At 46.4% G+C, this 23,516-nt stretch overlaps 2 protein-coding genes across 4 annotated transcripts in view; one reads left to right on the top strand and one right to left on the bottom strand.

Moving 5' to 3' along the window:
• The window catches only part of SAMHD1 (SAM and HD domain containing deoxynucleoside triphosphate triphosphohydrolase 1), a 54,193-nt gene extending 50,442 nt beyond the window's left edge, over nt 1-3,751 (top strand). Inside the window, exon 16 of the mRNA XM_026009739.2 lies at nt 1,506-3,751. Coding sequence (XP_025865524.1) covers nt 1,506-1,640 — 135 coding nt within the window. The 3' untranslated portion in view covers nt 1,641-3,751. The remainder of the gene's footprint in view (nt 1-1,505) is intronic.
• A 1,034-nt stretch (nt 3,752-4,785) lies between these two features.
• On the bottom strand, nt 4,786-22,153 carry TLDC2 (TBC/LysM-associated domain containing 2). Of its 3 annotated transcripts, none has more exons than XM_026009910.2 (7): nt 21,947-22,153; nt 16,582-16,685; nt 15,178-15,357; nt 14,509-14,661; nt 12,164-12,259; nt 6,336-6,409; nt 4,786-5,367 (listed from the first exon to the last, which is right to left on the bottom strand). In XM_026009910.2, the coding sequence occupies exons 2-7, from the start codon at nt 16,612-16,614 to the stop codon at nt 5,232-5,234; spliced, it is 672 nt and encodes a 223-aa protein (XP_025865695.1). In that variant the 5' UTR covers nt 16,615-16,685; nt 21,947-22,153; the 3' UTR covers nt 4,786-5,231. The 3 variants fall into 3 exon arrangements, with proteins under 3 accessions (XP_025865695.1, XP_025865693.1, XP_072592078.1); XM_026009908.2 differs by lacking the exon at nt 21,947-22,153 and adding an exon at nt 19,573-19,698; XM_072735977.1 differs by lacking the exon at nt 21,947-22,153 and adding an exon at nt 19,573-19,690 and having other exon boundaries at nt 15,205-15,357.
• Nucleotides 22,154-23,516: the final 1,363 nt, after the last annotated feature.

Raw genomic sequence — 23,516 nt, forward strand, 5'->3', positions numbered from 1 at the left:
GAGACCTGCTGCATGGACAGAGAATTCTTACTATTGAGTGGGGAGAGGTTAAATGGGAAGAATAGACTAGATTATGGAGAACTTTGGATAATTGGCTAAGAAAGAAGACTTCTTATGAACAGTGGGGAAGTAATACCTTGTGTGCTATAATTACTTCTGTATTCGTTATCTCCAACTAGGAAGAAACCCATGGGCACGAGGAAGTGTGTCTTTGTCTTAGGTACGGTAGCACCCAAGGAAACTAAACCACTGATTAAGAAAGAAAACTCTAACTGCAAATGGATTAGAACTTGGAGAGGCTAGAAGTAGAATGACAAGAGGCTGTTGAAGTTCAGCCATCTGGCAGTAACTCCTTTAAAACTAGATACATTCTCTCATTGAATAAGGATTTTTGCCAGGTCCTATGTTAGGTACCAGAGATGGAACAGTACCTAAGACAGAAATAGTTCCCAAGGATCACACTCTGGTTGGGGATAACAGACACATAAGTAAATAATAATTATTGTGGTGTGGTAAGTGCTTTGGGGTAGGGGGCAGTGTGCAGAGTCTTAGAGGAGCCAAAACGGGAAGGATTTAAGCCATACTTGGTTGGTTGGGAAAAGCTTATTTTAAGAAAGACTTAGAAGCTGAGACCTGAAGGATGGTTGAGTGGGAAAGGTGGGTAAAGGTGGAGGCAGGAGGCCAGAAGATGAGTGAGAACATGGTGCCTTTAGGGGAGAGGTCCAGGAGATTTTGCATAGTCCTCTAGGCCTAGGGCAATGGAAGCCATTGAAGTGTTTTAAGCAGGAGAGTGACATTCAAGTTTGTATTTATGAAATTCACTAGAGTTGAAATTAGAATGGGTAGAAATAAGTGTGCTCGATAGAAATAGAGAGGAGTTTAAAGGCAAATGATGTCTTTGAACTAGAAGGGTCTTCCAAATATGAGTCCCTCTCTCTGTGTCTCTTATGAATAAATAAATAAAATTGTTAAAAAAATAATTGGTATTTTCAAAAATAGAAAAATAGAGTTGTGTTTTCTGAAAGTGTATGAAGGGAGAGGGTCAGAACTGAGCAGTGAGCGTGCTACTTCTGGCCATCTTTGAAAAGAGTAGGTCTGGGATTCCTGGGTGGCTCAGCAGTTTAGTGCCGGCCTTCAGCCCAGGGCGTGATCCTGAAGTCCTGGAATCGAGTCCTGCATTGGGCTCCCTGCATGGAGCCTGCTTCTCCCTCTGCCTGTGTCTCTGCCCCTCTCTCTCTCTCTTCCTGTATCTCTCATGAATAAATAAATAAATAAAATCTTTTAACAACAAAAAAAAAAGAGTAGGTCTGATAGCTTTTCATATGTAGGACTGTGGTGTTCCTAATTTGATCCAAGCACAGAGCATATATATAATTTGGGGTTTCCCAAGAGTCTAGAAGCAATCTAGAAGCAATCTGCAAGACAAGGATTTGTGCACCTGAGGATTTCATTCAGAATTATGAAAACTGGCCTTTCTTTGTTCCTGGTTTTTCTTTTCTTAACAGGATGGTGATGTGGTGGCCCCACTTATAACACCTCGAAAAGCGGAGTGGAATAACATGGATTCAGCCCAGAGCCCAGATCACTTCCGAGAAAGGTCCAAATTTAAACTCCGGCTTTTTCAGGATGACTCAATGTGAATGTTTGCAACCATTTGTTTACATAAAGCTCTTTTCCCTGTCCCCCAACAGTATTAACTAGTGTAGGGAATTTGGTCGTGGAGTTCTACAAATTTTAGTGATAACTAGTGCTTTTTGTATTTTGAATGTACACATATGCTGAAGTATTTTTATCCAAAGAAATGAAAGGCATTAGACAAATCTTGCTATACATGCTATGGAAAGTGTTACCCATTTTAACCCTAACTAAAGTCTTTCTCTTCTAGTAGTCTTATTTTCTTACAATAACAAAAAAAGTTTTTTTATGTACTCTGAATTCTTATGACATATGATTGTTGTTTTTTTTAAAGTTTGGAAATGAGAGAAGGTGCACATTGGAATTTAAAATTGGGACTATCATAAACAGCTATGGTTAAGAACAAAACAAAAAATCTTAGCCTCTTGAGGGACGTGCCATCACTTCAAATTTGAGGACAATTCTTTTTTTTTTTTTTTTTTTGAGGACAATTCTTCTTAAGTGATCGAAATGTTAGTGAAAGGCCTTTCCTTACCCTTTTAGCTAGGTTGGACTAAATGGTAGGAAATGAGGACCTTCAACTCCTGAGAGGCCTGATTAATTTATTGAAAAGATCTGAGGGCTCTGGTCTCCCCTGAAGTGGGACATAAGACTGCCTCTGAAGGGACCTCTACCCTCTGTGGCAGAGGAATCCCCCAAGCCAGGCTGTTCTCTGGGTCAGTTGCAGCCCCAGACCTGGGCAGTTTCTTTCTCCTGAATACTTGCTTCCCATATCCCGAGGTCTTTGTCACTATCACTGGTTTGGCCTGGAGAAGGCTCCCTTCCAACCTTCCATCTGAATTTCCCTTGTAAACTGATCAGAGGTTGTCACAGAAGCCATTCTTGGGGCTATTCAGAGCTGGGATTTTGTTTTTGCTTGTTCAGTGTGCATTTTATGGGTTTCAGCGCAAAGATGGAGCTTGCTGAGATGAGATGAGTGATTATCCCTACAATTCTGAGTTACCCTTTGTAGCCCAGTATTCCCCCACGCTTGTTCTTTACCTTGCAGTGGAGTAGGCACCACTGTGGTTGAGCAATTCGGTGCAAAGGGCACCCACCCCCACCTCCATATACCTACAATTAATTGCCTGTTCTATAGAACTTTACCAAGAATAAAGTCTGGAGTCAGAGCCAAAGCTGGTGGCAACCAAAGGATCCTGTAGATGCAGGGCAGTGGAGAATGGGAGTCATAAGCCCTTTACATCCTAAGCTTTGACACTCCCTTACAAAAGCCTTCATGGCAGGCCAGGACTGGGGACCCAGCCCTGACTCTGGGCAAGAGCAATTGGGAGGAAGGAAGGAACTCAGACCACAGCAGCAGTTATCCAGTCTTAGGAGTGCTGCTACCTTCCACTATGTAACCAGGTTCTGTTCTGTTGATACTAGGCTGAAAAATATTAGGAGTGTCTGCCATTCTGTATTACCTCCCCCACCGTCCTCCATCCCCCAGTAGATGATCAGGAGTTGACCCTAATTCATAGGAGGATAATTAAAACCCGTCCCACTTCCACCATAATTTTATGTGGGTGAGATGTGTCCACATGTGGGCTCCTAGAAGCACAAACGAAGTCAGCCATGGTACGGGTCATATCTGTGTTGGCCAAGCTTCCTCTAAAACATTCAGTGGGGGGGCTAGAGGGCTAAGACTTAGCGTACCCAGACCCAAGGTCAAGAATGTAATGTTTTTCTGCTAATACTGTTTTTATTTCTGTAACTTCTATCTTTAAATCATTGTGGTTTACTCTGGAATTTTATGATTTCAATATTGTGTCATTGTGCTAAGAAATAACTTGAACTACTTTGTTTGCATCCTTTACATATAAGTCAGCTGCACTTTATGCTCTTTGCAACTGTTTTAATGATCAGAAACATGTACCATTTACAAGGTTAAATTTTTCTTAAACACCTTCTCTATTTGTATAAAAACTAAGATTTTTAACAACTTAACCTCTAGAGTTACTGAACTATTTTCACCTTGAGAATGTAAGTAGAACTGCGAGTTTAAGTGGTTGGTTACTTCATTTGGGCGAGGGAAACAGCTGCAATAAAGCTTCATGAATGTATCTCCATCTTGAAACCAAAAGTCTTTTCCTTATTGATGTCCTCTCACACTTGTGTGCCTAATCAGGACCCTTTTGTGCAAAGGAAATGTTTCTAGGAATCTACCAGATGTTTCTGACTATGTCCACGCTATGTTCAGTTTGCAGGAGAGGAGATGATATTTAGCAGGACTTACTTGGTTTTCTGGCAGGAGGCAAGCATTGTCACAGGAAGGGATATGGATGTTTTTTCATTTCCTGAGCTCTTGTGTCAGGAAACATCTCTTTCCTCCTTTTAACCTGCCCTAGGTCTGACCCCACCTACAGAGATTCAGCTTCTTTATCCAAATAGGTATATTGTTCATTTGCTGCTTTCATATCTTCCTTGTGAAATTAGAGATTTATAAGCACCCAGCACACTGGTGGCAGACAAGAAGTGTTCAATGTACTAGAAAAGGAAAGATGCTATTGAAGTCTATTAGTTTCATCAGTTGAGTCCAGGTGGTTTGATAGTATTAAGTTAAAATGATTTCTAAAACATACAGAATAGGGATCCCTGGGTGGTGCAGCGGTTTAGCGCCTGCCTTTGGCCCAGGGTGCGATCCTGGAGACCCGGGATCAAATCCCATGTCGGGCTCCCAGTGCATGGAGCCTGCTTCTCCCTCTGCCTATGTCTCTGCCTCTCTCTCTCTCTCTCTCTCTCTCTCTCTCTGTGACTATCATAATTAAATAAAACATACAGAATAGAATCCCATTTTTATTTTTATTTTTATTTTTTATTTTTTTATTTATATTTATGATAGTCACACACAGAGAGAGAGAGAGAGGCAGAAACACAGGCGGAGGGAGAAGCAGGCTCCATGCACCGGGAGCCTGATGTGGGATTCGATCCCGGGTCTCCAGGATCGCGCCCTGGGCCAAAGGCAGGCGCCAAACCGCTGCGCCACCCAGGGATCCCTAGAATCCCATTTTTATAAGATACACACACACACACACACACATATCTCCATGGAAAATTATCTGGAAAGGTATATATGAAAATGAAAATGTTAATGTTTTGGGGGTGGTTGAATTTTAGGCAATTTTAAATTTTTTTAAGTCTTTTGTTTTTCTACAATAAACATGTATTAGTTGTATAATTCCTAAAAAGAAATTTCAGGGGGTGCCTGGCTTGCTCAGTGAAGCATGTGACTCTTGATCTCAGGGTCCTTTGTTCAAAATCCTATGCTGGGCATGAAGCTTACTTTAAAAAAGAAATAAATAAAAAGAAATTTCATCAGGGACTTTGTGCTGCTCAGATGAGGTGTGAATACCTTTCACTCCTTAGAGTCACCTCTCCAGGAGAACATTATTTGCTTCCATGCCTGACTTGGGTCCCCAGGCCACAGAGAGGTATGGTCACAGCCAGTCTTCTAGATTTTGGAGAAAATGGGCAGCGCTCTCTAAAGAGGGTCTAGATGGCATTCATGAGCAGGTCTGAGCATTTGTTGCTTTAGGAAGCTGTCCACCATGGGGACATCAGCTCAGGATCCAGGCCTCCAGCTCCTTGATGCAGAACTGCTCCTGCCGGGCCAGCACCTCATTGTTGAAAGTTGCACAGGGGTGGCTTCCCCCATGATACAAGTCTTCATCCAACCACAGCCCAAACTGGCCACTAAAGAGAAGAGGAAAATCTTGGCATGACTCAACTCCTGGATGTTGACCTTCCAGGTCTACACCACCAACCAGCCTTTGGCTTCACCATGACCACAGCTCAGTTTTGTCTGTTTAATCTTCCTTTAAACCAATTTATCCAGATTATTGGGAACTCCACATGTTGTTCCCCCATAGGATTTGGAGCACTTTTTTTTTATAGTTAAGTGATTTCAATAAATATATACATTGGTGCAACCATCACCACAATCCAGTTTTAGAACATGTGGAACATTTTAAAGATGGCAGTGCTTAACCGAAGGAGTGAATCTTCAGGCATGGACTCAGCCCAAAAACTACTTCAGAAAGCATCCACTCTAATCCCCTCATTTAATGGCAAACCAGGCTGGGGCTGGGAAGTGGGTTACTGCAAATCAGCAATGGCTGGTGTGTTCTGTGCCACACTGTCTCAGTAGAGGCTCTTCAGACAGCTGGGAGGGCAAGGAACTCGCCTGGTACTGCTTTCATCTTTGCCTTCAAGATAAGATTTATTCTGCCTGAATGTGGAGGTTTCACCAGGAGTAAGGCTAACTTTTTCTTCCTAATACACAGGCGCGCATGCGTGCACACACTTGCACCAGGTTCCTGGGCAGATGCCTGGCCTTCCTCCAGTGAGCGGTTTCCTGATCTAGCCTCCCATCCCTTGACTTGCCTCAGACAACCATGTGGAGGAATGCTGTTCTCCAAATCACATACATTCAGACAAAGCTGTCATCAACCTAAACACTTTGGAGGATGACCCCCTGCCCCCCTCCCTCAGCCCTACCCCTCACTCCACCCCCCTTCTGTCGCTGCTGATGTTGAAGGGAGAAGCCTGGAAGTTTACCACCAGCCTCATCTGGGGCAGCCTAGCCCAGCATTTCCAGATGGGAGAGAGACCAGAACACAGACTACCCCGACTCCAGACTTGGGGAGGACGGAGCCACGCACCTGCCACTGCCCATCATCAGTGAATCCAAGTCTCCTTTCACAAAGAAAGAATTGCTTCCTGTCCACTTAAAGACCTGGGATGACAGAAAAGGCTGGGTTATCGGGTGTGTCGTGCCCTTGCAGTGTGACTCCACACCACTGGGTGGCAGTGTGGTGGAGGGAAGGAAACGTCCAGCTCCAAACTCCACTGTCAGGAAGTACCCGGGCTCCTGATTCTGGAAATTTCTTCTGTCCTCCCCGGAGTTTACCTCCTCTTGCTTTCTAGTCTGAGTTCCCACAACCCCAAAGCCCCCTATGTTCTAGAAGTAGACCAGAACTCTCCGCAGCATCCTGCTTCCAAAGCTGGAGAGAGGAGAAGGTCCAGGTCAGGAGCCGGACCCTGATTCTGCCACAAGCTGTTTCCTCATCTTTCGCTGGAGCATGCCCATTTCCCGATGCTGCCTCATACTCTGGTCCTTAGCAAATCTTGTGGCTCCACCCCAAAGAGACTCTCAGACTACCCTCATTCCTGCCCTGTCCATCTCCACTTGTGCTCACCCAGTCCCCACCACACTCACTCCTCGCTTCCTCACAGCCTCCTTATGCATCCCTGCTTCCCCTGTCACCTACCTGCCCACAGCCCCTCCCCACACTGCAGTGTGACCTGCTCTGACCCCTGCTTTCCTCTGACCTCTTCTCTCCCTCCTTGACCACTTCGCTACACTGGCCTTGTTATGCTTGGGACACCCAAAGCTATTTCCACTTTAGGACCTTCACAGTAGCTGATCCCTCTACTGAGAATACCCTTCCCGCAGATCCTGAAATGGCCCACTTCTCATCTTTCAGCCTGAATGTCATCCCAGAGAAGCATCCTGGATCACCCTGTTTAAAGTAGCCCTTCCTCCTGGGCCTGGTGTCTTTTCCTCAGCATTTACCACTCTTTGAGAACTGTGTTCATATGCCAGCACTTCACTGCCTGTGCCTCTAACATGTAAGCTCTGGGGGCTGTGTTGGTTCCCAGCAATATTCCCAAGACATAATATAGATGTCTGTTGAATGAATAAATTATTCAAGAGTCATTCAGCTAATAAAAAATATTTTTAGAGGGCTACAAGAGTATAGCATAATTGCATTATTTTAGAGGGCTACAAGAGTATAGCATTATTGCCCGTAATTAGTTGTTTAAAAAAAATGCTATGGGGACCCAGGTGTCCCAACCATGGCATTTTTAGCAAGAAAATAAGACTAATACAAAATTAGTCCTGGGCTCAGAAGAGATGAGATAATATTAACAAGTGACCATGAAAAGACAGAGCCATTCAATTCCTTCTCTACTTTCCTTGAAGAATGTGACCTTCAAACTTGAGGGAGTAAGAAAACGTTGCTGCTACAGAGACTCTGTTCATAGCACTGTTTGGAATCATCCTCAAGGAGCAATTGGTAATTCCTGAAGAACACAAGAGGTGCCAAGAGACCAAAGATAGGCAAAGATCACTCAATTTAAAAAAAAAAAAAAAAAAGATTCCATAACAAGAAGTTGGGAAGACAGCCCCTGTAAAAATAATTCATTTCGTTCAACTTTTTTTTTTTTTTTTTTTTTAGCATTTAGTACCAGTCGCTGTTTTATGTACTGGGTAGAATGGTGAATTTAACAGACAAAAATTCCTGCCTTCATGGGATTCCCATTCTAGTAGGTGGAGGTGGATAAGTTAAATAGTATGTTAGGAGGTGATAAGTGCTAAGTATAAAAAAGTAGAGAAGGACAAAAAGGATTCCCAAAGAACGGAATGTTGTCAATGTAAATTGGTTGGTCACAGATGGCCTCTCTGAGATGATGACATTTGAATAGAATCAGCAGTAGCACTGCCTTTAGCCCAGGGCCTGATCCTGGGTCCCCAGGATCGAGTCCCATGTCAGGCTCACTGCATGGAGCCTGCTTCTCCCTCTGCCTGTGTCTCTGTCTCTCTCTGTGTGTCTCTCATGAATAAATAAATAAAATCTTTAAAAAAGAATCCTAAAGGAGGTGAGACCTGAGCCATGGGATCCAGTGGAAGGCATTTGAGGCAGAACAGTGTATGCAAAGGTCCTGAGGCAGAAGCAGGCCTGCATGTTTCAGGACTGGCTCAGAGCTCATTGTAGCTAGAGGAGAGTGAGGGAAAGGAAAAATAGCAAGAAACAACATAAGAGAGATATGGAAGATGTAGGGCCTTGTAGGTTATTATATTTTTTTAAAGATTTTTTTTATCAGAGATGGCATCAGCTGGGGGGCGGGGGCAGGCAGGAGTGGGTGAAGAGAGGGAGAAGCAAGCTCCCTTCTGAACTGGGAGCCCGACATGGGGCAGGATCTCAGGACCCCAAGATCATGACCGGAGCCCAAGGCAAATCCTTAACCAACTGAGCCACAGAGGTACCCTGGGCCTTGTAGGTTATTATAAAGACTGCCTGGGGCGGCCTGGGTGACTCAGCGGTTTAGCACCTGCCTTCGGCTCAGGTCCTGATCCTGGAGTCAAGGGATTGAGTCCCACGTCAGGCTTCCTGCATGGAGCCTGCTTCTCCCTCTGCCTGTGTCTCTGCCTCTCTCTCTCTCTCTCTTTCTCTCTTTCTCTCATTAATAATAAAATTTTTTTTGATTAAAAAAAATAGGGGATCCCTGGGTGGCGCAGCGGTTTGGCGCCTGCCTTTGGCCCAGGGTGCAATCCTGGAGACCCAGGATCGAATCCCACATCGGGCTCCCAGTGCATGGAGCCTGCTTCTCCCTCTGCCTGTGTCTCTGCCTCTCTCTCTCTCTCTGTGACTATCATAAATAAATAAAAATTTAAAAAATAAATAAATAAATAAATAAATAAATAAAAAATAAAGACTGGCCTAGTGCCTGGGTGGCTTAGCAGCAGTTGGATATCTGCCTTTGACTCAGGTCACGATATTAGGGACCTGGAATCGAGTCCCATGTGGGGCTCCTTGCTCAGTGGGGTGTCTGCTTCTGTCTCTCCTTGCTTGTGCTCTCTCTCAAATAAATAAAATCTTTAAAAAAAAAAAAAATACTGGCTTTTCTCCAAGAAAGGAAGCCATTGGCAGCTTGGAGCCAAGAAGTGACATGCTCTGACTTACCTTTTATTTATTTATTTTTAAAGATTTTGTTTATTTATTCATTTATTTATGAGAGACACACACAGAGAGAGAGGCAGAGACACAGGCAGAGGGAGAGGCAGGCTCCATGCAGGGAGCCCAATGCGGGACTCGATCCCAGGTCTCCAGGATCATGCCCTGAGCCAAAGGCAGATGCTCAATCACTGAGCCACCCAGGCATCCCTGACTTACCTTTTAAGAGGAACACTAGCTATTGTGATGACTGAGGTGTAAGCAGGGAGACCTATTAGGTGGTTACAGCAGGAACAAGGACAAGTAGCAATGGTGGCTTGAACCAAGTGACAGCAAAGGACATGGTGAGAAGTGGTGACTTCTGGATATAGACAAGGGGCAGAGCCATTGGGGCTCATTGACAACTCAGGTGTGGGGTGTGATGGAGAGGAGTTAAAGACCCTAACATTTTTGGTCTCAGTGGTAGGAAAGTTGGAGGTGCCATTAACTTCATTGCGGAAAATGGCAGGACGGGCAGATTTTGTGGGGGAAAGTCAGGAGCTCAGGTTGGGACCTGGGAGGCTTAAAATGCCACATGCTTGCAGTCCAAGCGGAAACAGGGTAGTAGTTGGATATATGTCTCTTGGGTTCCTGAATGGGCATTGTCTTCTTTTCAATTACTCCACCTTTGTGCACGCCCCAAGAAGACTGCTCCCTACGCCCTTCATCACCTGGTGATCTTGTTTGTCCATCAAGACCCAACTCAAGAAGCTCCTCCTCTAGGAAGTCTCCTTTGATCATCTCACCCCTTTTCATATAGGTGCTCCTCCTTGGAGTTGCTTCCACAGCACCTATAGCTGTATACTGTGATCATCTCTCTTCTGCGAGCCCAAGAGCATCTCCATCTGTCATTTAGAGAGGTAGTGTAGTGCTGTGGCCAAGTTCAAGCGCCAGGGCCTGTTTCTGCATCTCATCCTCCCCACTGACTAGCTGTGTGAGGTTAAGCAAGTTACTTAACTTCTCTGTGCTTCTGCCTCCTCAACTGTAAGATGGGGCTGATAATAGTATGTACCTCATAGGAATGTTGTCATGATTAAATGCGCTAATTTGTGGAAGTCTCAGAATAGTGCCTGGCGGGTGGTAAACTAGTACAGTTAGCTGCTACTATTTCTATATGTCGTAAAAGTAGTGTGCTTCGTGCCAAGTGCTCGGTCGTTTTATTCAATAAATAACTCCGAGATGGAAAAGCTTTAGATGGGAGATGCTGGGGACTGTTCCCCTCCCTCCTTCAAAAGCCCTGCTCTCTGGCAGCAAGCACCATCTGACTCCCCCACTGTCTTGTCTCTGTCACCCACCCATCTCCATGTCACCAATCACCATGCACTGGAGGCTTGAGCTCTGGCTCACCATCCTTCCCTCCTTCCTAATTCCTGCCACTGTCCTTGGTGAATTTTGCCACCCACACGGACCCATCCCCTGCCTGCCATCATCCTTTCCTTTTTTTTTTTTTTTTTTTTTTTTTTTTAAGATTTTACTTATTTATTTATGAGAGACACACAGAGAGAGGGAGAGACACAGGCAGAGGGAGAAGTAGGCTCCCTGTAGGGAGGACGATGAGGAACTTGATCCCAGGACCCTGGGATCATGACCTGAGCAAAAGGCAGATGCTTAACCACTGAGCCACCCAGGTGCCCCCCATCCTTTCCTTTTCCAATCCAGGGGTGTTCTTACCCCCACCCCAGCCACTGTCTCTTGTGTTCACACCCGGGAATCTGTCCTTACCAGTCTGTTTCCAATGTCCCTGTCTCTTATCTTCCAACACATTGCTCAATGGGTGTCGTTATTGCAAGTCTCTGACCTCAAAGCCACCTCTCAACTGTTGTTATCATCTTCGTTTCATTGTCCTCCAGCCTCCCCGGCTCCCCTTCCCTACCGATGCAGACGTCAACCTCCGCTCCCCTCTGTCCCTCTGTCCAACCAGCTTGGCAAAAGCCCAGTCACTCTCTCCCATGCCTGAACTCAAGGAGCCGAATGTAGCTGGAGGGATACGCGTGCCCAGGGGACTGGCTTGCCTTTAGACAGACCTCCAGGTGACCCTGTCCTTCTGTTTCTCTGATAGGCCTACCTCTCCACTCCCATGATGATTTGATACCTTTTCTCTGCTCAACCCTTACATTGTCTGCTCTGACCTCACTCTTAGCTGATGACCTCAGCCCATACTTCATAAGGCTGAAGTCACTGGATGTGTCTGTCTTTATTTTCCTACCTGTACACCCACAGATCTATTGGCACTTGGACAGACTTCTTGTCTGTACAGCCTGCATCAGGTGAGCCGTACCCCTCTTCCTTTACAAGCCAGTCTGTAGTTGCCAGGAACCTACTGAGCATTTTAAGAAATGAAGATGGGGGCGCCTGGGTGGCTCAGTGGTTGAGTGTCTGCCTTTGGCTCAGGTCGTGATCATGGGGTCCTGGGATCGAGTCCCACATCGGGTTCCCCACGAGGAGTCTGCTTCTCCCTCTCCCTATGTCTCTGTCTCTCTCTCTGTGTCCCTCATGAGTAAATAAATAAAATCTTTTAAAAAAACAAAAGAAATGAAGATGGGCCGGCCAAGGGGGATGTGCTGCCCACCACTGCCCTGTCATATTCCCTCTGTGGAAAGATGGAGGGATATGAGGCACCCCAACATGGGGAATAGAGCTAGGGGCCACTGGGACCTCAGGATCTTTGGTATAGCCCTCCTCCCCCCTCCCTAGAAGGCTGGGAATATCACCTTTAGCTGTGGGGCGAAGGAGAAGAGGAAGGTCTCTCCAGTACCATAGAAGCCTTTGCTGAGTCGAATAGCTGAAGAGGAGAAGGCTCCGAACATCTGGAAATAGAAGAACTTGCTGTTGTAGCTGGAAGGGAGTGGATATCCTCTGGCAAACCTGCTCTCCAGGCTTAGTAATACAGACTCACCTAGAGGGGCACCCCGGGGGTCTGGGACAGACCTGGGGCATAGGGAGGGCTGCATAGGCCCATCAATATGTGTCCTTTCCCTTGACACTCCCCAAGGAAGAACTCTTGCTGGTGTCCTCCTACTTTTTCTTAAATATACTTCTTTTGTAAAAGTAATCCTTGTAGAAAGGTATTAGAAGTTATAGACAAGAAGAAAGAAACATTAAACCCTTTGCAATTCCCCCTCTGTTCCCCAGGGTAACTCTTCTTAATATATTTGTGCATTTCTTTCCAGCATCTTTAATGCCAGTGTATATATTCTTACACAGAAAACCAGATCCTATAGTACACCTGGGTTTGTGGGTTTTTTTTTTTCTTCAAGTTTTACTTATTTAAGTAATCTCTACACCCAAGATGGGGCTCAAACTCACGACCCTGAGATCAAGAGTCACATGCTCTTCCAACTGAGCCAGCCAGGTGCCCTGTACATCTGTTTTGTAAGCTGCTTCCTCCCTTCACTTTTCTTTTTAAAAGTTCAAACATACAGAAAAGTAAAAGCACGGTACAGATAACCTCTGTGTAGACTCAAAACTGTAAATGTGTTCGCCATATTTACTTTCTCTCTTCTTCTATTTTTTGCTGTTCTGTTGGAAAATAATTTGCAGATATTACAACCCTTTTACCCCTAAATAGTTCAACTCCTAAGAATGGGGATTTTCTCACATATGATCACAATTCGACCATCTCACCTCAGAAAATTAACAGCAATTCAATAATATCTAATATCCAGTTCTTTTTTTCTTTAAGATTTTATTTATTTATTTATTCATGACAGACACAGAGAGAGAGAGGCAGAGACAGGCAGAGGGAGAAGCAGGCTCCATGCAGGGAGCCTGACATGGGACTTGATCCCAGGTCTCTAGGATCATGCCCTGGGCTGAAGGTGGTGTTAAACTGCTGGGCCACCAAGACTGCCCTAATATCCAGTTCTTAATACATTTTCTCCGTTGGCCCAAGAGTACCATTCATATCTTACTCTAAAAACAAGAGCTCGGGGCGCCTGGCTCGCTCAATCAGTGGAGCTTGCAACTCTTGATCTTGGGTTAAATCACTCAACTTGGGTTGAGATTACTTAAGAAAACAAAAATTAAGTCTTAAATAAATAAAAACAAAAACTTAACACTTTTAATAGCTGTGGCTCTACATCATTTTTCTTAGCAGCCTTTGGCAATATTTCACTATGTAGCAGAACCATATATCCCTCAGCCATTCTCTCGCTGTGGGGTAGTTGGTGGCTGCAGGTTTTCCCTCTTTTACAGAGTGTGGTGGGGCAGAGGCAGGATCACTGGGAGGCAGCCCTGGGGAGTAGGTTTCGGCCTAATATAAAGAGTAACATCCAAAAAAAAAAAAAAAAAGAGTAACATCCTCACAGTCAGCAACACTCTGCCAAGGAAGGGACTCCATCCTGAAGAAGTGAGCTCCCCGACCTTGAGGAGGACGGTCCTTGATCAGCATCTTGAAGATGGAGGAGCTCCTGTCCACATGAGGTTCCTCAGGGACCCTTGAGATCTCTCCCAGCTCTAACACATTCCTCTCATGGAAGAGCAGTTGAAGCTAGCTGGCCCCTGTCCAGAGAGCCTGGGCCCCATTGGTGAGACCACATGGATTTGAGACAGCGCCCTCCCAAGGTCCCTGCTGTAAAAGGTGGGCGCTTCCCGGGGCTGCCTCCTCACTGGCTGGCTTTCACTCTTAGTCTCTCAGATCTGTTCTCCCACCAGCAGGGGGATGTTTTCAAAGCACAAATGGATCATTAAGGTGTAGTTGCCCCACATAAATTGTCTTCCCAGTTGACTATTTGCTTCCCCTCAGGCCCCACCTCCCTATTAGGCCTCTAGCTCCAAGAGGGCAGGAACCCCTTCTGTCTGACCTGGTTCTCGTCCACATCGAAGCTGGCACATGGAAGATGCATAGTATGTATACAAGTGTCGAACGGATGAATTAGGGAATGAAGGAAGGAAGGAATGACTGAGTGGGGATGGTTTCAATGTCATCCTCAGCGTCCATTATAAGTGACAGGCTATGGCCTCTGCCTCTTGTCCCTGAGGCTGCCCTGGGGCAGGGCCCGCTGCTGCGTGGTCAGGCACCCCCAGAGCCTCAGGTTGGGGCTGTGGCCCAGCTCACCTGACCATCCTGGTCCTTTAGCACCAGCAGCACCGGCCCGCTGTGGCCTTCCATCTGCCTGTACAAGCTCCGCAGGCTGAAGCCATCTCTCGATGTTTGGAAGGCCAGGCTCCAGAGATGTCCAGTGACTCTTGGGGGGAGGTGGAGGCTGAGCTAGGAATAGGGCTGAAGGTGAGCGAATGATCCTTGTCCCCCCACCCCATCCCTTGTTGCTTCCACTCTGTCCTCAGGGTGCCACAAAGAATGAGGTTGAATAGGCCGCACTCACCCAGCATAGTGCTTTATGGGTGGCAGAGGAGTTTACTGTTTCCAAGGGCCAGTTAGGAGCCCTCAGAGAGAGGGATTGTTAGTCCCATTTTACAATTGAGGAAAACAAGGCTCAGGGAGGTGAAGCAACTTGCCTAGAGTCCACACCGGGAGTAAGCAGCAGAGCCAGGATTTGAATCAAGGTCAGGTCTCCCTCAGGACTCTTTCCCCTTGATAACCTTGGTCCCTAGAGGCTGGAGAATAGATGAGGTGCTGAATCCCTACCCCTATTCCTCCCTACTTCATCCTTCCACCGCCACCATAGGTTTGGGATGTAGGAGGAATGAGCCTAGGGTGTCCCTGGACCTGGCTGGGGTAGGGAAGGAGCAGGGGACCCTTAGGCTCCTGGCACTGTGCTCCAACCTGCCTAATCTCCGAGGGTCCGAGAACCTGGCTGGTTTCTGCCAGCTGGGGCTCCACAGGATCTTCAGGAGCAGGAGCTGAGACTGAGGTTGGAGCTGGGGCTGTCTTCTCTTCCTCTTCCTCTTCCTCTTCCTCTTCCTCACCCTTCTCTACAGATAAAGCATCTTCCACCTGACTGGGCTATGAAGATACAAAGAGGCCTGGTAAGTCGAGGCTCGAGGAGACACCAGTTCCCATGTCTCCAGAGCACAAGAGCCTGGGCTGCCTCATCACCTCCACTCAGACCCCTGCAACCACCAGCCCAGCCAGGGGAGGCTGGTGCCCTGACCGACAAGACCACCCTGGCCCCTGCCAGCTGGAAGTCACAGGTATCCATGTCCATCAGATGTGGCCATGGACTCTGTGGTTTGTCTGCCTGCCTGCTCTAGATCCAGAGTGGGTGCCAAGGATCAAGTTCTAAGCTCAGGGGCAGAAGAGAAGGGCAGGTGGCAGCCTGGCCCAGCCCTGAGAGCTGCAACTGTGTGCATCTGTACTTGAAACAATGATAATAATGTCAATAATCATAACAATACTAACACCTATAGTGGCCAATGCTGATCAGCACATTCTTAACCAGGCCTGGCTGAGCGCTTGCTGTGCATGACCTCCCTGAATTTTCCCAAGAATCCTAAGAACATGTTCCTTACTATCCTTATTTTACAAAGAAAGAAAATGAGGGCAGAGGCTTCTGTCAGTCAAGGGAGACAAGTGTGAAGCAGCTGAGAAAGCACATGCAGGTTTGTGTTAGATGTGTGATCGTCCATGTGAAGGTGTGTGTCGGCTTCAAATAGACTTGTGTTGGCAAAATCAATGTGAGAAGGTGTTGAGTAACTTTGTGTGTTTGCCTGTCAACGTGTTTATGAATGTGAGTTGGGATTGTATAAATATGTGTGTGTGTATCAGGTGGATGTGTGTTGGTTTATGCCTTCATTCAGTTGAGCTTCCACTCTGTACCAGAATGTATGATTGAGGGTGTGTATGTGTGTGTACACGCGCCTGCACACAATGACTTGGAGACTTTTCATAAGGAGAGGCCTCCTAGAGAATGAGAAATGAATAGGACATTTCTTTCCTATTCTCCAGGTTCAAGCCTAAGAAGGGGGTCCTAGCTGAGTGGGGCTTCTGGATGGAGCTCCATCTGGCTGGAGACAGGCGTCTGTGCTCTATAGGGTCTCAGGACCAAGGGGTAAGGGGGCAAGGCCCCAGGTTCCTGAACTCTTGAACTCCAGGTCAGCTGGAGAGGGACTTGGAAGGGGAACAAATCACCCATCTATGTCCAATCCTACCCCCTCCCCCCGCCCCACCAGAGATCTAGCCTACTCCACCTTTGCTGGCTTGTCCCCCAGCCCAAGTTGGGCCCCTTACCAGCCGAGTGTAACGCCAACGGAGACCTTTCATTCTGTCTGAGCCCGGCGGCTGTCAGTGAGAGTCCTTAGCCCTCCCAGGGGAGGAAGCACTGCTGGTGAGGCCTAGAGATGAGAGGGAGAGGCCTGGGGCACACCCTGCTAGTGCCAGGCCACCCAGCTGCCCTTTGCTCTCTCTCCTGTCACTCCCAAGACTAATCATCACTGGGTAGGTCTGTGAGGTCAGCTACCCTCAGCGCCTCACCTGGAGTTAGCAACTAACACATATTAATCATACATAGTAAATTCTAGCTGTGATTCCTTTACATCTCCCTGCCCTTCTGGCAGCTTGGCCTAGGGATTCTGGCCCTTTGGGCAGATGCGTAAGCTCCAGGCTGGGGATCTGGAGCCTCTGGTTCTCTCTCTGACCTTGGATAAGTCCCTTGTACCCTTGGGCTTCAGTTTTTCCACACGAAACATGTTAGACCAGATCATCTCAGAGTCTCAGAGGCCCTCACAATACTCACTGCCAGCAATTCAGTTCCCTCTCAAAGCCAGCAAGTGTATTATAACAGAATTTTTAAAGGAGCCAAGACTAAACCAAAGAACAACAAATAAACAACAACTCCATTAAAAAAATAATCTTCCTTTTTCTAATTTAAAAAGGCATGTATATGATAGAAATTTTGAGAAATCAAAAAAATTTTGAGAAATCTAGAAAAGAATAAAGATACAAAAATATTCATAATTTCATCCCTCAGAGATAAACTCTGAACCCTTAAGTATATTTTTCCAGTTTTTTTCATTTATCATATATATATATATATATATACACACATATACTTTTATGTATAGTTTTAAAAAGTACCTTTCCACTTAAAAATGAGAATTCTCCAGTGACATTCAGCACCCTTTGAACATGTGATTTCTAATGGCTACATATTGTTTCCTCATAGGATGTATCATTTATTCCTCAACTGTTGGACATTTTGTGTGTTTCTAATTCTCTGTGATTATAAGCAAAATTGTAATGAAATTCCCTGTTCGTAAATCTGATTATATCCTTTATGATAAATTTCAAAAGTTGAATGCTGGATCAAACGTCATACACAGGGTGCCTGGGGGGCTCAGCCAGGTAAATATCTGCCTTCAGCTCAGGTCATGGACTTGGGGTCCTGGGATGGAGTCCCATGTAGGGTTCCCTGCTCAATGAGGAGCCTGTTTCTCTCCCTCTGCCCCTCCCCCCAGCTCCTGCTCTCTCTAGCTCTGCCTTTCTTTCAAATAAATAAATAAAATCTTTAAAAAGGTGGGGCCAGGGATCCCTGGGTGGCGCAGCGGTTTGGCGCCTGCCTTTGGCCCAGGGCGCGATCCTGGAGACCCGGGATCGATTCCCACATCGGGCTCCCGGTGCATGGAGCCTGCTTCTCCCTCTGCCTATGTCTCTGCCTCTCTCTCTCCCTGTGACTATCATAAATAAATAAAGGTTAAAAAAAAAAAAATTAAAAAGGTGGGGCCATACACATAGTTCTTTTTTTTTTTAAGTAATATTTATACCCAACATGGGGCTCTATCTCATGATTCCAAAATCAAGTGTTGCGTGTTCCACTGACTGAGCCAGGCAATCACTCCCTCATAGTTCTTTCTTTCTTTTTCTCTTCTTTCTTTTTCTTTCTTTCTTTCTTTCTTTCTTTCTTTCTTTCTTTCTTTCTTTCTTTTTTAAGATTTTATCTATTTATTTGAGAGAGAGAGAGAGAGCACAAGGAGGGGAAGGAGAGAGACAAGCAGATTTCCCCGTGAGTGGGGAGCCTGACATGAGGCTCAATCCCAGGACCCTGAGACCATGACCTGAGCCAAAGTCAGATGCTTAACCGACTGAGCCACATAGGTGCCCCCATAATTCTTGATAATGTTCCCAACAAGGCTTCCCAGGGCTTAAAGCTGACCCATCTCAATTTATCTTTAGGGAATCTTAGGGTAATATATTTCTGAGCACCAAGTTTTATGACCTTAAATTACAGATAAGGAAATTACCATTCTGAGAGTGGAAGAAACTTATCACAGCCACACTAGTATAACACAGTGGTTACAAGCACAGGCTCTGGGTTTCCTAGGTGGCTCAGTTGGTTGTGTGTCTGCCTTCAGCTCAGATCACAATCTGGAAGACCCCGGATCAAGTCCTAAGTCTTGCTTGGCCCGGAATCTGCTTCTCTCTCTGCCCCTGCCCTGCTTGTGTGCATGCCCTCTCTTTCTCTCTCAAATAAATAAATAAAATCTTAAAAATCAAAAACAAGTACAAGCTCTGGAGTCAGGGAGTTCAAATCCTGATTATACCACTTCCTTGCTATGTGACACTGGGCAAGTTACTTAACATCTCTGTGCTTCAGCCTCCTCTTCTGTAAAATACTAATAACCACCTAATAGGGCTGTTGTAAGAGTGAAAGAAGATAATGCCTGGGATGCCTGGATGGCTCAGTCAGTTAGGCGTCCAGCTCTTGGTTTCAGCTCAGGTCATGATTTCATGGCTCGTGGATGGAACCCCACATTGGGCTTCCCACTCAGCTGGGAATCTGCCTGAAGATTCTCACCCTCTGCCCCTCCCCCTATTTGTGCGCATGCTCTCTCTCAAATAAATAAATCTTAAAAAAAAAAAAAAAAAAAAAAGGATAATGCCTGAAGAACTAGGATGCTAAGTCCAGCCTCCATTCTTCTGCTATCAGTTCGATGAGATAACCCACAGTGCCTGGTGTTCAGTGAGTGCTGGGGAAATGATAGTGCTTATTGCTATTCCCCCAACACCACCTCTGAGAAATTCAGGACTTAAATACCTGACACTTAAATACCCACTCAGTCTCCACCTGGGCTCCTCTGGACAGATGGTCTCTTGGTCACTTAGTAGGGAGAAGAAGTAGCTCAGTGGGGAAGAAAAAGGCAGGAATGGGAAAAATCTTCTTGCATTGCACAGCCTTGGCTTCTGGCAACCTCCCCCAGCCTGTCCAGCCAGATGGTTCCTTACCGTATCTCCCAGGCTCTCCAGAGAGAGCCACTTCCAGAACCAACTCTTCCACCTGGCAGTCTGTCCGAAGCAGCTTTAGCTTTGCACCCTGGTCCCCTGGCAGTGGCTGGCACCTCTGCCCCAGCCAGGCTCCAGGCGCTCCTCCCCAGCTCTTATACCTGCCCAGAGGGCGTCTGGCCTTGGCCTTATGCCCACTCCCGTTCCAGCTGGGAAGCCTGGCAGGGATTATTGTCCATCAGAAACTCAAATCCCATAAATATACACAAACAAGACCTTGTTACCCTCAGACCTCCAGCTCGGCCCCCACCAGTCCAAAGAGATGGAGGACACTGAACTTCTTGGCTCTTGGACTCCTCTCACCACAGCTACCAGGTACCACCTGGAGCCTGGAGCCCACCATTAGGAACCTTTCTTTATCGGGTACAGATGTTACAGGAAAAGGCAATGCCGTGGGATTCTCCATCAATCACTCCATGCTACAGGGGAAGCCCGAGGCTGGGAGGCAGAGAGAAGCCATCCTGCTCTGCCCTGGCTTGTTTCCCTTCTCTCAGATGGGGTGATGACTCTCTCCTCACTGGCCTGTTGTGACAGTATGTGAGATCACGCACGGGAAGTCCAGTGTTTGGCACACAGTAGGCACTTCGTCCACGGGGGTGTGTTGGGAGGATACTTTTCTGTCCCTGACTCAAAACAAAGTAGGATTCAGTGAATGCTGTGTTGTCAAATCACAGATCCTCAAGTTGGAAGGGGCTTCAGCTAATCCCAGAACAAGCAGTCTCCACCTAGGCCAGTGCCCACTGGAGAATACATCCACCAAGTTGTCTCCTGGCCTCTGCTGGGTGGGTAAACCCCTTGTCTCGGGAGGCCTGCCTCATTCTCACACAACTGAAAGACACCCTCTCTGCTGAGCTTTGTGTTGAGGACCTGAGTCCCAGATATTCTAAGTCCAGGTCTCTTGGGCGATGCCCCCTCCAGGAAGGGTGGGATACAGAAAAGCCTTGTATTATGGGGAAAACAGGCAAGTAAATGGCCCTGTTGCCACCTCAAACAGGGCTGTTGCAATATGTGTTTGAATTGTAAACGGTTCAGGGGTCATACATACCTGGCCCTTTTTCCAAACTTATTTCCCTCAGGCTCAAGACCTGAACCACTGGGCACTTTGAGAAGCCAGTGAGATTTGCTTTGCTGTCCCATTCTTTGTTCTCGTGTCCAGGAAAACCCAGAATATGACCTGTCAGGAACACCAATCCAATAATAGGGCCCCTAAAAGCTCCCATGATGGGATTCTAGGCGCCAGAGTGCCAGACATCCCAGCTCTGGCTCAAAGCTCGCCTTCTCCTTTCTTTTCCAGACCACACGCCGCCTCTCTCAGAACTCCAATATTATTGCCAGGAAACAATTTGAATGTCCAATAAAAAGGGGAAAGGTTAAGTGATTCTTGGAACATCCATTCCGTGGATTATTTCTAAGTATTAAAAGTGATGCTTGCAAAGAGTTTATAAATGCATGGGAAATGCTTCTGCCCCTCTGGTAGATGGAAAGAGGACATAAAATCCTAGGCACCTCACAGTTTCAGCTGTATGAAATACACTTGACTAGAGTCCTTTCTAGAAAACACCCCATGCCTGCTGGGTGGACTGGCTTCACCTCCCCCCATGTCCTGGGAAATCTAAGTTCTGTTCTCTGAGATTTCAAGTCTTTGCCCTCCTTGGTCTCCTCACTCTCACCTGAGAAAACAGAAGCCATCAGCAGCAGCCCCCTCACCCTCCCGACAGAAGCCCCTGCATCTCCTCCATGGCTCACCCCCTCCCCCCCTTTTTTAAGATTGTATTTATTCATGAGAGACACAGAGAGAGAGAGAGAGGCAGAGACATAAGCAGAGGGAGGAGCAGGTTCCCTGCAGGGAGCCCGATGTGGGACTTGATCCCAGGACCCCGGGATCACGCCCTAAGCTGAAGGCAGAAGCTCAACCCTGAGCCACCCAGGTACCCCCTCCTCCATGCCTTCCATCCTTCCTTCAGGATGATGGAGGTAAGGCCCCTGCTCCCTTCAAAAGCCAAGCCCTCATCTCTTGATCCCTCTTTGTCTCCTTCTCTGTCTCTCTCCCTCTCTCTCCACAGGATGGTCCCCATCCCAACTGCTCCATTTCTCTTTTTTCTGCACTCTACCTCCACAGCCTGCTCACTCTTCAGTGCACTCCCTTTGACTTCTGTCCTCACCACCCCAGCCTCCTTAGTGGTGCTAGTCAGGGGGCAATTTTCTGCCTTCCTCTTCCTGCAGCGTCTCCACTGCCAGACCCCTGACCCAGGGATGCCTCCCACTTCATTCAGCCTCCTGACCTCCCTGCAACGCATCGCTGTGTATTCTCTCCTACCTTACTGGGTGCTGTCTCTCAATCTCCTGTTGGTGGCTTTTCCTCTTTAAGTCACTTTCCAGAATCAGGACTTCTTAACTTCCTGCTTGTGGACCAGTTTCTCTTTTCTCTATAGATGCTCTCCCAATATGACCTCACCTGGTCGCGAGGATTTAAATATGCTTGAATGCTGATGACCCTTCAGGACTCCAGACCAAATAGAGTGATCTGTTTAAAATACAAATTAAAAAAAAAAAACAAAAAAACAAAAACAAAACCCACTCACAAATTAGATTATGTCATGCCCCTGCTTGGAGGCTCCAATTGCTTGTTGCTGCATCAAGAATAAAGCCCCTGCCCAGGGCATGCCTTGGCTTCACTCCAGCTTTAACTTGTCCTTTAACTTTCCATCACTCATCGAATCCCAGTCACACCGACCTTCTCACTTCCTTCAACATCTATCAAGCTTATTCGGCCTCAGAGATTTGCCCTCGCTGTTCCCTCTGCCTGAAATTCTCTTACTCTCTCTCTTTTTTTAAGATTTTATTTATTTATTCATGAGAGATACACAGAAAGAGCAGAGGGAGAAGCAGGCTCCCCATGGGGAGCCCGATGCAGAACTCGATCCCAGGACCCTGGGACCATGACCTGAGCCAAAGGCAGACGCTCAATCACTGAGCCACCCAGGCATTCCTACTTTGGGTCTTTGAATAACTCAATTTGTATGTATACATATTAAAAAAATATTTAAAAATTTTTAACTTTTAAGTGGGCTCCATGCTCAATGTGGGACTTGAACTCACAAAACCCTGAGATTACATGTTGCACGCTTTACTGACTGAGGCAACCGGGTGCCCCTGAATAACTCAGTTGATTTATTTTAATTTTATAGGGCTTTAAAAAAAACCCTCAGTTTATTTATTTTTAATAACTCAGTTTAAATGCCACCTCCTCAGTGAGGCCTCCCTGACTATACTATTTAAAGCAGGGTCCCCTACTAATTCCTCTAATTCTCCCTCCGCCAGTGGTTTGTTTCTTTCATGATTTGTATAATGAAAAAGGAAAAAAACACCCTTTAGTTTAAAAAAAAAAATCACCTCCTCTTTGAAGCTTTCCAGGATTTAGTCTTCATTCAGTTTTCATCATGGTGGTCAATTTAGCGGCTTGAATGGGAGGAAATTAACTGTTTTTCCACTGAGCAATTGGCATCATTTCTTACAATCTGATATAAAATTCTTATAATCATTGTATGCTTCATTCCTTCTTGAGTAGAGCTTTATATTTTTGTAACTTTTTAAAAAAGATTTTATTTAATTATTCATGAAAGACACAGAGAGAATGGTAGAGGCATAGGCAGAGGGAGAAGCAGGCTTCTCGCAGGGAGCCCCATGCAGGACTTGATCCCTGATATCACATCCTAAGCGAAAGGCAGATGCTCAATTGCTGAGCCACCCAGGTGTTCCTTGAGTGGAGCTTTAGATAGCATACACTGTGTGCGTGAGCTGAGCATCGCCCATCAGTGCAGCACAACAGACTTTGAAACTGGATGTCCCTGGGTTCCAATCAGTCTCAGCTCTGCCGCTTCCAAGCT

Source organism: Vulpes vulpes, chromosome 14, assembly GCF_048418805.1.
Source record: "Vulpes vulpes isolate BD-2025 chromosome 14, VulVul3, whole genome shotgun sequence".
Classification (NCBI taxonomy): Eukaryota; Metazoa; Chordata; class Mammalia; order Carnivora; family Canidae; genus Vulpes; species Vulpes vulpes.